Source organism: Mauremys reevesii, linkage group 24, assembly GCF_016161935.1.
Source record: "Mauremys reevesii isolate NIE-2019 linkage group 24, ASM1616193v1, whole genome shotgun sequence".
Classification (NCBI taxonomy): domain Eukaryota; kingdom Metazoa; phylum Chordata; order Testudines; family Geoemydidae; genus Mauremys; species Mauremys reevesii.
Genome location: NC_052646.1, coordinates 19,793,685 through 19,806,333, shown reverse-complemented (window position 1 = coordinate 19,806,333; position 12,649 = coordinate 19,793,685). Strand labels below are relative to the sequence as shown.

Here is a 12,649-nt window from a genome sequence, read left to right as displayed (position 1 = left end):
GGTTTGTGTGTGATGAGTTATGTCTGGGATATTTAGATACTGGTCTCCAGGTTACAATGTGCTGGTGGAGCCTGTGGGGGAAACAAGATTAACCATGAACATTTCTTTTCCCAGGGAGATGGCTGATCTCAAACCTACCTGTGATGACCTATATGCAGAATATGGAAATATTCTTCCTGGTATGTCTGCAGAACAAACAAAACAGATCGAGGTTGCTATCAAAGCAGGAAACTTCTTAGAAGCAGCTTACGTGGTGCAGACATTTAAGAATTTGTCAGGCATTGAGTTCAATATCGCTGTCACGGGGGAGTCAGGATCTGGCAAATCATCTTTGATCAATGCCATCCGGGGCCTGGGAGATGAAGACGAAGGTGCTGCTGAGACCGATGTGCTGGAAATAAGCAAAGAACCAGTATCATATTGTCATCCTACCTATCCCATGGTCACCTTCTGGGACCTACCGATGATCGGGACCCCAGATTTTCAGCCAGACGTTTATCTGAAACAAGTGAAGTTCAGCCGTTACGATGTCTTCATCATCATTGTTTCAGAGAGGAGCAGATTCTGCCACACCGAGCTGGCCCGGGAGATCACCAGGATGGGAAAGAACTTTTATTTTGTGCGCTCCAAAGTGGACTTGGACCTGTATAATGAGAAACACAGAAAGAGCTTCAACAAGGAGAGAACCCTGGAGAAAATCAGAAAAAACTGTGTCAACAACCTGTCCAGAGAAGGGATGAGCTCCCCGCAGGTTTTCCTTGTCTCGAGTAGGGAATTTCAGAAATATGATTCTCTGCAGCTGCAGAAGTCTTTGCTAAAGGAACTCTACCACCACAAGACAGAGACGTTCGGGGCCACTGAAGCTCCCAGGAGCATTGGGTAAGAAACCTCCCTTTGGTCTGTTCCTTGATCAGATCCTTAGCAGGTGTGATACATTTATTCATTGCTTTAAAATAATATCAAGTGGGAAAAAACAGCAAAAATAAAGACTCTGTCCCGTATCATCTGAGGGGCTAAATCCTGGAACCCTAGAGCAGACTGAATTCCCGTTGGCTGTGAAACCTGTGACAGGACTGAGTGGCATATTCCTTACACAGGCCCTCTAATAAACCCCTCTTCAATAACTCCCGGTTTTCCTTCACAGCCCAGACTCCTTATCCGCGGCAGGTTTCTAGACAGAGAACACACAATTGTTATTGCTGTTCCTTTGCGATCCCAAGGAAACAGTCAGAGTTCGCGGCCCTGGTGCGAGTTTCTAGGTCAACTCTGTTAAGCCTTGTGTCAGAGCTGCCCCTTGACTATCCAACAACTATCTTAAGAGAAGGGAACGTTCACACATCATGTTTAAAAGGGTTTTAACTAAATCCATAAATAGGTTTCACCCAGCTCATAACACCCCACCAACAATTCAGGTTTGGCTCATCCTCCTGGTAGGGCCTTGAATAGTGACACCCAACACCCTATCCCAGACAGAGAGAAAAGGAATAATTTAACAGATTATAGAGCATACAAACCCAGCTATTTACATACGTGCAGGGACCATCTGTCAGGACAGTTTCCCATCACCAACACACAAGAATTGTATTTCTACCCAGGTCTCTTTGGGGGGTTTTCCCCCTGCCCAGATTTCCCTTCACTCGGCCCCTAAGCAGTCTCCATTATTTCTGCAGAACGTCATGGCTGTGACAGTCCCTGTCCATTGTGTTGGAAGGGGACACTCGTTACCATCACAACTTTCTCAGCCTCAACTTCCACAGCTACATTTTCAGTTTTAGGAGCAGCCAATTGAACTGCTTATTCTTTGGGGTTCAGACCCCGTGTTCTCCAATCTGAACCCTGATTGTCTGGCCTCCGCGGGGAGCTTCCCTTGGTGTCCTACTACCATTGGAGACCCTAGAAGGCTAGTAGTGCCCATCCTGTGTTACCCTTGTGCATATAAACAGCCTCCCTCTTCCTATCCCACCGAGCACAGAGCAGGGAAATCTGCTTTAATCTCACTGCTCCACTGCAGAGGTGGCTGCATTTCAGTGCTGGGCAAACAGTCCCTGCACAGTGTTCCTGGTGGCTGTTAGCTGGGAGACATGACTTCCCTTTACGGAATCCGTGCTGGATAGACCCTGTACGGCATGATCTCCCAAGAGCTTTATTGGTCTATTTTCTATTATTGTCTCAACTCATTTCCCAGTTTTCTCTCACTTTTTTCCTGTTGTAAAAAGCTAAAGAAAGGGAGGGGGAGGTGTATTTCTCCACAGTCTGTCAGTTTTCCCTCCTTTTTCACCCCTTTTGTGGGGGAAAACACCAGCTCTACCTAACTCCTCTATCCCAGCTTGCTGGTCACTCCAGAAAGTTCCTAAAGCTCTGCAAGTTATTTTAGTTATTTCAAGCTGCCACCAAAGCTCCTTTTCTTGCAGCTTTTCAGGTTTGTGTGTGATGAGTTATGTCTGGGATATTTAGATACTGGTCTCTAGGTTACAATGTGCTGGTGAAGCCTGTGGGGGAAACACGACTAATGTAACCGTTCCTTTTCCCAGGGAAGTGGCTGATCTCAAACCTACCTGTGATGACCTATATGCAGAATATAGAAATATTCTTCCTGGCATCTCTGCAGGACAAGCTAAACAGATCGAGGCTGCTATCAAAGCAGGAAACTTCTTGGAAGCAGCTTCTGTGGTGCAGAACTTTAAGAATTTGTCAGGCATTAAGTTCAATATCGCCATCACAGGGGAGTCGGGATCTGGCAAATCATCTTTGGTCAATGCCATCCGGGGCCTGGGAGATCGAGACAAAGGTGCTGCTGAGACTGGTGTGCTAGAAATGACCAAAAAACCAATACCATATCGTCATCCTACCTGTCCCATGGTGACCTTCTGGGACCTGCCGGCGATTGGAACCCCACATTTTCGGACACACGCTTATCTGAAACAAGTGAAGTTCAGCCGCTATGATGTCTTCATCATCATCGTCTCAGAGAGGAGCAGATTGTCCCTCGACGAGCTGGCCCGAGAGATCCACAGGATGGGAAAGAAGTTTTTCTTTCTACGCTCCAAGGTGGACTTGGACCTGTATACTGAGAAACACAAAAAGAGCTTCAATGCAGAGAGAACCCTGGAGAACATCAGAACTGACTGTATCAAGAAGCTGCTAAGAGAAGGGATGAGCTCCCCACAGGTTTTCCTTGTCTCGAGTAGGGAATTTCAGAAATACGATTCTCCACAGCTGCAGAAGACTTTGCTAAAGGAACTCTACCACCACAAGATGGAGACATTCGGGGGCACTGAAGCCCCCAGGAGCAGTGGGTAAGAAACCCCCCTTTGGTATTTTTAGCAGGTGTTATACATTTATTCATTGTTCTAAAATAATATCAACTGGGAGGAAAAATAAAAAATAAAGACCCTGTCCCATATCATCTGAGGGACCAAATCCTGGAACCCAAAGGCAGACAGAATTCCCGTTGGCTGTGAAAGCAGCAGGGCTGAGCCCCATACTCCTTACACAGGCCATCTAATAACCCTTCTGAAATAACTCCCTGTTTTCATTCACAGCCCAGACTCCTTATCCGCGGCAGGATTTGGTAGCTAGACAGAGAACATTCAATTTTTTTTTTTTTTTGCTGCTTTGTGACCCTAGGTCCAAGAGTATAGTCAGAGATCAAGGCCCCGGGATGTCCCAGTTGGGCTCAGAAAGTGCCCTGTAAGTGGGTTGTGCCCGGGGTCAATGTCTACACCATTTCATCTTGAGCCACGCAGTTACTGTGATCATCAGGCAGCCTGCAAAGACGCTGGCTTGCCACTGAGCCCCAGTCCTGCTCCATCCCTTGAGATCACACCTCCTAGGTAATTTACTGTGTGACAGGAAAAATTGCATCTTGCTGATTTCACCTTTAAGTTGGCCTGGCGTAGCCTCTCCAGCACAGCTCCCAGCTTCTGCAAGTGATCCACAAACAGCCTCCCAATGACAATGGTGCCATCAACATACCCTGGGCAAGGTGTGCCAGGCAGGTCTGCCAGGACAACATCCGTCAGCCTTTGGAACGTGCCAGGGGCATCACAGAATCCCAAAGGCATGACAGGAAATTGGAAAAGGCCCCATTTGATGTTGAATGGCATCTTCAGCACCAGTGGTGGATTACCATACAGGGTCCGTGCCCAGAGGCCCCGGCCATTAGGGGCCCCTACAAGAACACCAGCTTCGTCCCCTGGTCCTCCTCATCCCCCGCCTGGGGCCCTGCTTCCCTTTCTCCTTTGGGGATTCTAAACAGTTTATTTAAACTCTAGATTATTTTATTGATTTATTGCAAATTGTGACCAGTAGCTCCTTCCCTGCCAGCCTCGTGAGACTGTTTACATGGATACAAGGACATCTCTTTTTGCTGGCTGTCTCACACTTAACCAGTTTCTTGCTACTCCAGTGGCCCCGGGCACTGGTGCAGCTCGGTGCCTCCTGGGCCCCTTCCCGTGGCACACGATAATTTGGTCTCCCGAGGGCGGCAATGCTTTGCTCTCACTTTAGTTGTTGAGTTTACTGTGTGGGTGCTGGGGACTGTGTGTGCCTGTGACATACAGAAGATCAGATGAGGTAATCTGGGGGGGTCTCTTCTGGCCTTCAATTCAGTGTCTCCATGATGTGACTCTACTGACTGTGGGTTAGTAAATAGCCCAAGGGGAGTGGGAACCCCATAGCCCTGACGGGAATTTGTGTTTCATTTCCCAGGACAGCAGAAGATTCAGAAACTCACTGGGCTGGTTTGTTTTCAAAATGGAGCAGTAAATTGCCCGGTCTGTCGGAGGAGGAAACTGAAGAATTCCAGATGGCTGTCAAAGCTGGGAACCTCTCAAGAGCCTTTTCTGTTGTGAAGAAGTCTGATGAGTTGTTAACAAATATCAAGATCAACATCGCCATCACAGGGAACTCAGGCTCGGGTAAGTCATCTTTCATCAATGCCATAAGAAGCCTGAATGATGATGACAGTGGTGCAGCTGAGACTGGGCTGGCAGGAAAGAAAAAGACTCCTTATTCCGATCCCAAGCACCCAAATGTGATTCTGTGGGACCTACCTGGGATCGGAACAATGAATTTTCCAGCAGAAACATACCTGAAGGACATGAACTTTGATCAGTATGATTTCTTCATCATCATCGCAGCTGGGCGCTTCACAGAAGCTGACACCAACCTTGCCAAAGAAATCAGCAGGATGGGGAAAAAGTTTTATTTTGTTCGCTCCAAGGTGGATGTGGACTTGGCTAATGAACAAAGAAAAAGAGATTTCAAAGAGGAGAAAACTCTAGAGGCAATTAGAAGTGACTGCATGGAGCAGCTACAAAAAGCAGGCATCATCTCCCCACAAGTTTTCCTGGTGTCGAGATGGGACTTTGACAAGTACGATTTTCCCCGACTGCAGGAGGTTTTGGCAAATGAACTCGACACTCACAGGAGACATGTTCTCATCTGTGCCCTGCCCAACACCTCTGAAGAAATCTTGAAAGAGAAACAGAAGGTCCTGCAGGAACAGATCTGGAAACAAGCCCTGAAGTCGTGCGCTCTCGCTGCTGTTCCTCTCCCATTTCTCTCGGTTAAGTGCGATGTCAACATCTTGGTGGAGAACATGAGGCAGTACTGCCAGTGCTTTGGCCTGGATGAAGACTCACTCAAATCACTCGCTAAGCAGGTTGGGAAGTCTGTTGCTGAGCTGAAGTCTGTGATAAAGTCTGCTCTGGCCAGAGATATAACAAGAGATGAGGCTTTGAAGCAACTTAGCAAGGCCACGGGGGATATGATGAAACCTAAATATTTTATCAGTGTGGTACCAGTGATTGGCACTGGGATTGCGGCAAAGAGATCTTACAGCGTCACCTATGAAATGCTACGTAGGTTTTTGGAAGAAGTTGCAGAAGATGCTCAACGAGTCCTGAAAAAGGCTTTGGAAGGAGCAGAGAATAACCGATAAGAATGTCCCAAGGCAGAGCTTCTCCCCAGCTTCCCAAGATAAACTGCCACAGTCCCAGTCTCATTGGTGCAATCTTATTGTCCCAAATTTAAACAAACCAAGAGACAAAAACCATTCTCAGCTCACCCCTGCAGTGCCACCTTTCATGGCCTCTCTTTCCAAGGGTCTTGGGCAGTCCTGCTGCTCCTGCTTCCTGCCTCTCTCTCAGCCAGTCCCCCCTCGACGGGTCTGTCTAGGGTCTGTCCACACTGTGCACTAAGCCTAGGCTCTGACTCAGGTTTGAGCCTCAGCCCCACTTCCTTCCACAGCCCAATCAGCCTGACTCGGGTCAGTGAGCACTCGGGAGTGGGTCCTAGGACCCTGCTGGGGGGTGGGTCAGAGCCCAAGTCCCAGTAAGACTCAGGTCCAAGCCCTGTCATTCTGCAGTGTGGACGCAGCTCATGCTGCAGACCCCAACCAGAAGCTCTGTGTAGTGCAGCGTGGACGTGCTTCCACAGCCCTGGGACCCGGGTCCAGCACTTGTAAACCCAGGTTTCCAGTGAAATGTGGATGCTCACTTGGAAATACCGAGTCCACAAACTCGGGTCCCCAGACCCAGGGTTACAATGCAGTGTGGACGTACCCTCTCAGACTTGTGTTGCGTCAGGTAACAAACAACAAAAGAGCCACACGTCTGGCACCGACCCCATGGCAAGTGGGGACTGGATCTGAGTAGAGAGGAGGGGGCGTTTCCTTATTTCTCGCATGTCATGTGGCAGATGAGACAAAGACTGGCTAGGATTTGGGGAGGCGGGGGAACAGCGATTTTTTTTCTTTTAAATGAAGATGATTTTTAACCAGGCTGGAACCAGACAAAACTAAGGTCAAATTCCCAGCTTCTGCCATGTCTGTTAATCATCCCACGGATGGAAAAGCTTAAGGGGAAACTGTCTGACGAAACACCATATTAAACACACGCTCCTTGCCTGTGTCTTTATTAACACCAGGCAGAGGTGTGAATTCTCAGCACCACTACAGCCGGCCTACGCTTAACAATTAGATCAACCTAGCCCCATTGCATAGGGTTGTGGAAAATGTCACCCTCTGAGCACCGTAGTTAGGTCACCTCGCCCCTGGGGTAGATGTGGCTAAATCGACACAAGAATTCTTCTGTCCACCTAGCTCCTGTCTCTTGGAAAGGAGGATTAATGACACCAACAGATGAGGTAGGAAAGCGCTATAGCTGCAGTACTGGAAAACCCGGAGGGTAGACGTGGCCTACGAGTCTGTCAGCGCAGCTACAGCGCCGTAGCTTGTCAGCATAGAAACATAGATGCAGCCCATGCACGGGGAAAGGGTTTTTCCTTCGCTGTAGGGCACCACTTCCCTGAGTGATGGTTTCTTCCGTCGCCAGAGCTGTGTCTACACTGGGGCACAGTCGGTAGAGCCATGTTGGTCAGGGGGTGCTAGATCTGAGACAAGTCTGCCGGTTTCTAACTCTGGGGCTTCTAAATCACTCCTGGGGCCAGACCTCTTGTCTGGCGTCCTTCCTTGGGAGGTGGGCGCTGCTGGCCACCTGCCCTAGACTCTACAACCAGTGTTGTGACCTCCAGAGCGCCCCAAGTTGCTTTTTGGCAACCTCAGAATTACCATTTAGCCGGCCTCTCCCCAGGGGTTGACTAAAGTTTCTGTTCTCTGGCTGCGGTGCTGAAACCAGAGGGTTTATTAACCCTGTAACGAAGTTGTACCCTGAGCAGGGTTTGGAAGCATCTGGCTGCTAAACCTGCATCAGAGGCTTAATACTCACTGAGAATCTCACCTCTGCAACTGACAACCCTGAGCTGCGGTTTGAGCTACTGCTGATGCATTTAATCCCTGATTTGCTTGATTGATGCTGAGTTTAGATTTGCCTGGGGGCCTGGGAACCACCGACCCTGCTCAGACTGACCCGAGCTGCTGGGTTTGTAATCACAGGGTGTTTCGGGCTCTCAGGAGAATTAGTTTGTGTGATGCTACGAATCAACCTGTCGCTGTTGATTTGCTCAACGTTCCATACTCGGTAACCAATGCGGATTCAATCTCACCGCTCCATGTACTCGCTGCTTGTGATCTGATCATCATTCCAAACCTTGGAGAAGTGCATTTATCCTCCAATAAACTGCTGTAGAGTTTGATCTGACACTTTGTGCATCTGAGCTTTCTTGCTCTTAGGAAAACAGGGATTAAGGGGCATAAACTGGATCCGTGCTTGGACTCCAGAGCTGCAGGTTGGGCATTTGGACTGGATATTTATATCTCAAGAAGGGGGGTGGATAATTGGTTGGATTTCAAGAACAGCCAGAGTTGTCGTAATGAATCATAATGAAAAATGTTGGTGGAGACACTAAACTTCCAGCTTCAGGTTTAAGCTGATCTCTAACTATTAGAGACCAAGGCAGGGATGGATCGAGGGGGACAGGTCATCCCACATCTGATGCTGTGGGGTTCTCACCCTTCCTCTGGATCATCTGGTCCTGACATGGTCAGAGACAGGACACTGCACTTGATGGATCTCGGATCTGATTCAATCTGGCAATTCCTACGTTCAGTGATGAATTTGGATCTGTCCCTGTATTTTATTCATTTATTTGATTCAAAGTGACACAAGAAGCCCCCTCTCCCTGCCTCAGAGATACCAGATGAAACACAATGCAAATATAAATATAACAGCATTGCCAGCTCTGACACATTCATCACAAGTCTCGCAATAGTCATGTTTTCCTGAAAGTCCCAGCTCCAGGAGTCAGGTGATGATGTGAGAATCTCAGCTTTATTTTTTTTTCAATGTTAATATGGTGCCAAGCTGGAAACACGACCCGTAATAGCTAAGACACCAGAAAACAAATTTAAAAACCCCACCCATCCCCAGGCTCCCTCTTCTTCCTCCCTGTGTGACCATCTGCCCTGGAGGAACCCTTCAAGGAGAGAGAAGAGAGAAGATTTTTTTTTGAGATTTCAAGTTTTTGGCCTGATTTGGGATGGGAAAATTATTGTCCACGCAGCTGTAATGTGCAGCACGGTTAAAACCCCCACCCTCGTTATTATAGACTGTTCATGTAAACATTTCAATCGTCGCCTAAACATTTGGGAGCTCTCACAAGCCCACACCACACCTGAGCCATTAGGCGACTGGCCCAGCTGCTCACACGATTCCTATAGCGCTGGAAATGACTTTACATCAGATACCGAGTGAATGGCTAGAGCTGATCTATTTCTGTAGTAAGACAATGTTTATGTATCCCTAAAACTAGGGCGACGTGATTCATAGTTACATCAAAGTGTTTAGTGGTAGCTGGTAAATAATTAAATTTTAAAAATAATGTCAAATAATTAAAACAAAAAATGAAGGGCAACGAACAAATGACGCAAACAGTGTCTGTGATTTCAAGTACATTCTAATTTAACTACTGCTAATAATCAGTAATTCTAAAAGTCAGAGCTGTACTTGCAAAGCCTTCTGCCCCTGCCCAAATTCAGACGGCAAACCCTGCCTCTGCCCAGGAGCAGCGTGTGCTGATGCGTTAGCCGGGCACTGGGCAGGACCGGAGGTCTAGAGGAAGGTTAGATCCTATGCTCTGTCCCTGAAAGTGCACCAGATAAAATAATCAGATCCTCAAATTCATCACTGGAATGGAGGGATTGCCAGACGGGGTCAGAGCCGAGGTCCGTCTACGTCAGGGTCCCGTCTCTGACAGTGGCCAGCACTGGAGATCCAGAGGAAGGTGCAGCAGCAGTCGTAAGAGAACTTCCCACTATATTACGGCTCAGTCCCCGTCTCTCATTAAGATCAGTTTAAGTCCTGTCCTGACCTTCTTTGGTTTGCAACAGACCTGTTTGCCACCTGCTGTTTGGCAGGGCTGTGTTTGGAACATGTGTGAACAGCACCATCCAGTGGAATCTTATACCACATTTTACCAGGATAATAATGACCAGCAGGTTCTGAGCTCTCAAATGATCCCTCACAATTCTCACTTTGTGCAAAGATCATTACAGCAGTGATTCTGTCCCAGCATCCCAGGATCGCATTAGCGCTGTTGGCCACAGCGTCGCACTGGGAGCTCATGTTCAGCTGATTATCCATCATGACCCTCGAACCTTTGTTCCTAGCTGCACACATTGACATTGAGCCATATAAAAATACACATTGTCTGCTTGTGCTCAGATTGTCATGTGATCCAGATCGCTCTGTATCAGTGACCCGCCCTCTTTATTTACCACTCCCCCAATCTGTGTGTCAGCTGCAAACTTTTACAGTGAGGATTTCATGCTTTCTTCATTGATAAAATGTTAAATAGCATAGGTCCAAGAACTGATCCCGGTGGGGAACCTTGCTAGAAACACACCTGTTCAAAAATGGTTCATCATTTACAATTACGTTCTGAGAGCTGTCAGCCACTTTTTAATCCATATAATGTGTGCCGTGTTAATTTTGTGTCTTTCTGATGTTTTTTAAACTAAATGCCATGCGGTACCAAGTCAGATGCCTTACAGAAGTCGAGGTTTGCTTACACTTGAAAAGATGAGTGTTTTATGAGTAACTGTTGGTAAATATCAATTTCACCGCACGCACACACACACACAACCCGATGAAAGAATATTCCCATGCATGGTAATCAAAATGTACAGACAGGCAACGTCAGAAAAATGCACTGTGAGAACTTATGTGGGTTTGATTTACGGCTATTTACTTTGTATGTTTCAACAGGGGATGTTGATAGTGTTTAGTGAGTTATTAAGCTTTAACTTTTTGAATCTCAGCAGCTACTGTTATGAAATTATTATTGTCTGAGTCCACCCCACATAATTTCCTGATAACGTTAACATTTTGATTCATAAAAATTGGAGGGAAAATGCTTAAAAATAAACACGAATATTATCCAGGAAAATTATTTTTAAAAAATGGAATTCTGCCAATCCAAATTAAAAGACATTAACACTGTTACTTTCATCAACCAAACTAGTAATCTCTCTCCATCTCTCCTGGTGAAGCTGTTCCACTTTGTATAAATCATTGACTAAACTTTGGATCATTGTGGAGGTGACACTCTGCCGGCATGGGAGGCTCATAAGCGGCGGATCCCAGCTAGCTCGCCGGGAAGAGCGGTGTACAGACTGACCTTTGGGTGAGAAACAGCCTGTTAGACAGGAGAGGAACCTGTTAATCAGTTCAGGCTCTAGGTGGGGTTTTACATTCTGCTTTTATCTGTAAGCGTTTGGGTCCAATCCTTAGACTTGCCTCTACTGGAATCTTTATTTTTAAGCTGTATCAGATAAATGTTTGGTTTTACTCTCGACGCGACTAAGCGCCGGGGCTGAGGAGAGGGTTGAACTGAGGGGAAGCTTCTGAACGGGGGATGCTGGTTGCACCGAGGCAGTGAATCAATGTCCAGAAGTCAAGGGGCTGAGCACCTGAGTGTAACACCCTGGGGTGCACAGACAGGTTGGAGGGACCCATCCCCTGGGGCCAGAGCTTAGCTCCGGGGGTACCTGTCTCCACAGATTTAGCCCTGGGTTCTCTGCTCTGACCCATGGACTCACTCCGGGAGCTAAGTGCTGGGGTGTGTGGTAGCTATTCAGCCTGTGCCCTCTGGGTAACGTGACCCAGGACAGGGCTCCTGGCTGTGAATCCCATGGAGAGGGAGGAACCTAACTCCCTTAGGCCACACCCCTCTCCTCAGCATTTCCACCACTCAGCAGGCTGGCTTTGTGGGTCCCACTCTCAGGCCCCCTCTCCCTATGTGTTGCTCGGGGAGCCTGGATGTGTCAAAGCTGAGCTTTGCTAGACTGATTCTAGCTCAGAGTGTGGCTGTTCCCGAGCGGTGCAGTGAGTCAGTGGTTGAGCTGAGAGTAGATTTGAAGAATACTGACCGTCTCTCCCCTCCCCCACACTATAACCACTAGACCATAGTCCCCTCTCTGCGGAACCCAGGAGTCCCGATTCCCAGCAATCCCCTTCCTCCTGCATTAACCCCCCAGACCCCACTCCCTTCCCAGAGCTGGGATAGAACTCAGGAGTCCTGGCTCCCATCCCCTCTGCTCTGACCACTAGACCCCTCTCCCCTTGCTATAGAACCCAGGAATCCTGATTCCCAGCTACCCCCTACTCTAACCACTTCATCCCACTTCCCTCCCAGGGCTGAAAACAGGACCCAGGAGTCCTGATTCCAATTCCCTACCCACAAGGCCGCTCCCTTCCCAATGCCACAGGAGGAACCCAGGAGTCCTGGCTACCTGCTCAAAGCCAGGAATATCCCCCAGACTCCTACTCAGGCTTCCTACCCACTAGGTCACACAACCTCTGTACCACACCCACGTCATCCATTCAGCAAGTCAACACCTGGAGTTATATTTAAACGTAGGTGTAGCTATAAACACACCTGTGCATTCTTTGGTTAGCTCGGCTGGCACCCGCTGGGGCTTATCGTGCCAACTTCCGGAACTGCCCCCACTAAAACAAATCGTTCTTTAGAGCCAACAACAACTTCTGTGCTCCGGGAAGCTTTGTCTAAGGAACCAACAGGTGACTCATGTGCTCAGCTGACACAGATGGTCGCTGAATTGTTCTCGGAGTGAGCTGGCTGGAAAATGGAGAGGGATTCTGCAGAAAATGTTTGGTTTGCCTCAGAATTTTCAGTGGAAAATTAAATTTTCATCAAAAACAGAAAATGAGTCCCAAAAATGCCTGCC

The 12,649-nt window shown here is 47.9% G+C and overlaps 1 protein-coding gene and 1 long non-coding RNA gene across 2 annotated transcripts; one reads left to right on the top strand and one right to left on the bottom strand.

Moving 5' to 3' along the window:
• Positions 1 to 254: 254 nt before the first annotated feature.
• LOC120390459 lies at positions 255 to 2,751 on the bottom strand. The gene is made up of 3 exons (XR_005591082.1): positions 2,556 to 2,751; positions 462 to 643; positions 255 to 391 (listed from the first exon to the last, which is right to left on the bottom strand). It is a non-coding gene; the product is annotated as an uncharacterized LOC120390459 (long non-coding RNA).
• A 105-nt stretch (positions 2,752 to 2,856) lies between these two features.
• On the top strand, positions 2,857 to 6,066 carry LOC120390100 (interferon-inducible GTPase 5-like). Its single transcript, XM_039512412.1, has 2 exons — positions 2,857 to 3,296; positions 4,711 to 6,066. Exons 1-2 carry the CDS (start codon positions 2,857 to 2,859, stop codon positions 5,942 to 5,944), a joined length of 1,674 nt encoding a protein of 557 aa, XP_039368346.1. The 3' UTR covers positions 5,945 to 6,066.
• The last annotated feature ends 6,583 nt before the right edge of the window (positions 6,067 to 12,649 follow it).

What these genes read in the sequence shown, in the direction of transcription:
- LOC120390100 (XM_039512412.1), top strand. Translation starts at nt 2,857, where the DNA reads ATGGTGACCTTCTGGGACCTGCCGGCGATTGGAACCCCACATTTTCGG. An exon ending in GAAGCCCCCAGGAGCAGTGG is followed by an intron (nt 3,297 to 4,710) that starts GTAAGAAACCCC and finishes TTCATTTCCCAG; the next exon opens with GACAGCAGAAGATTCAGAAA.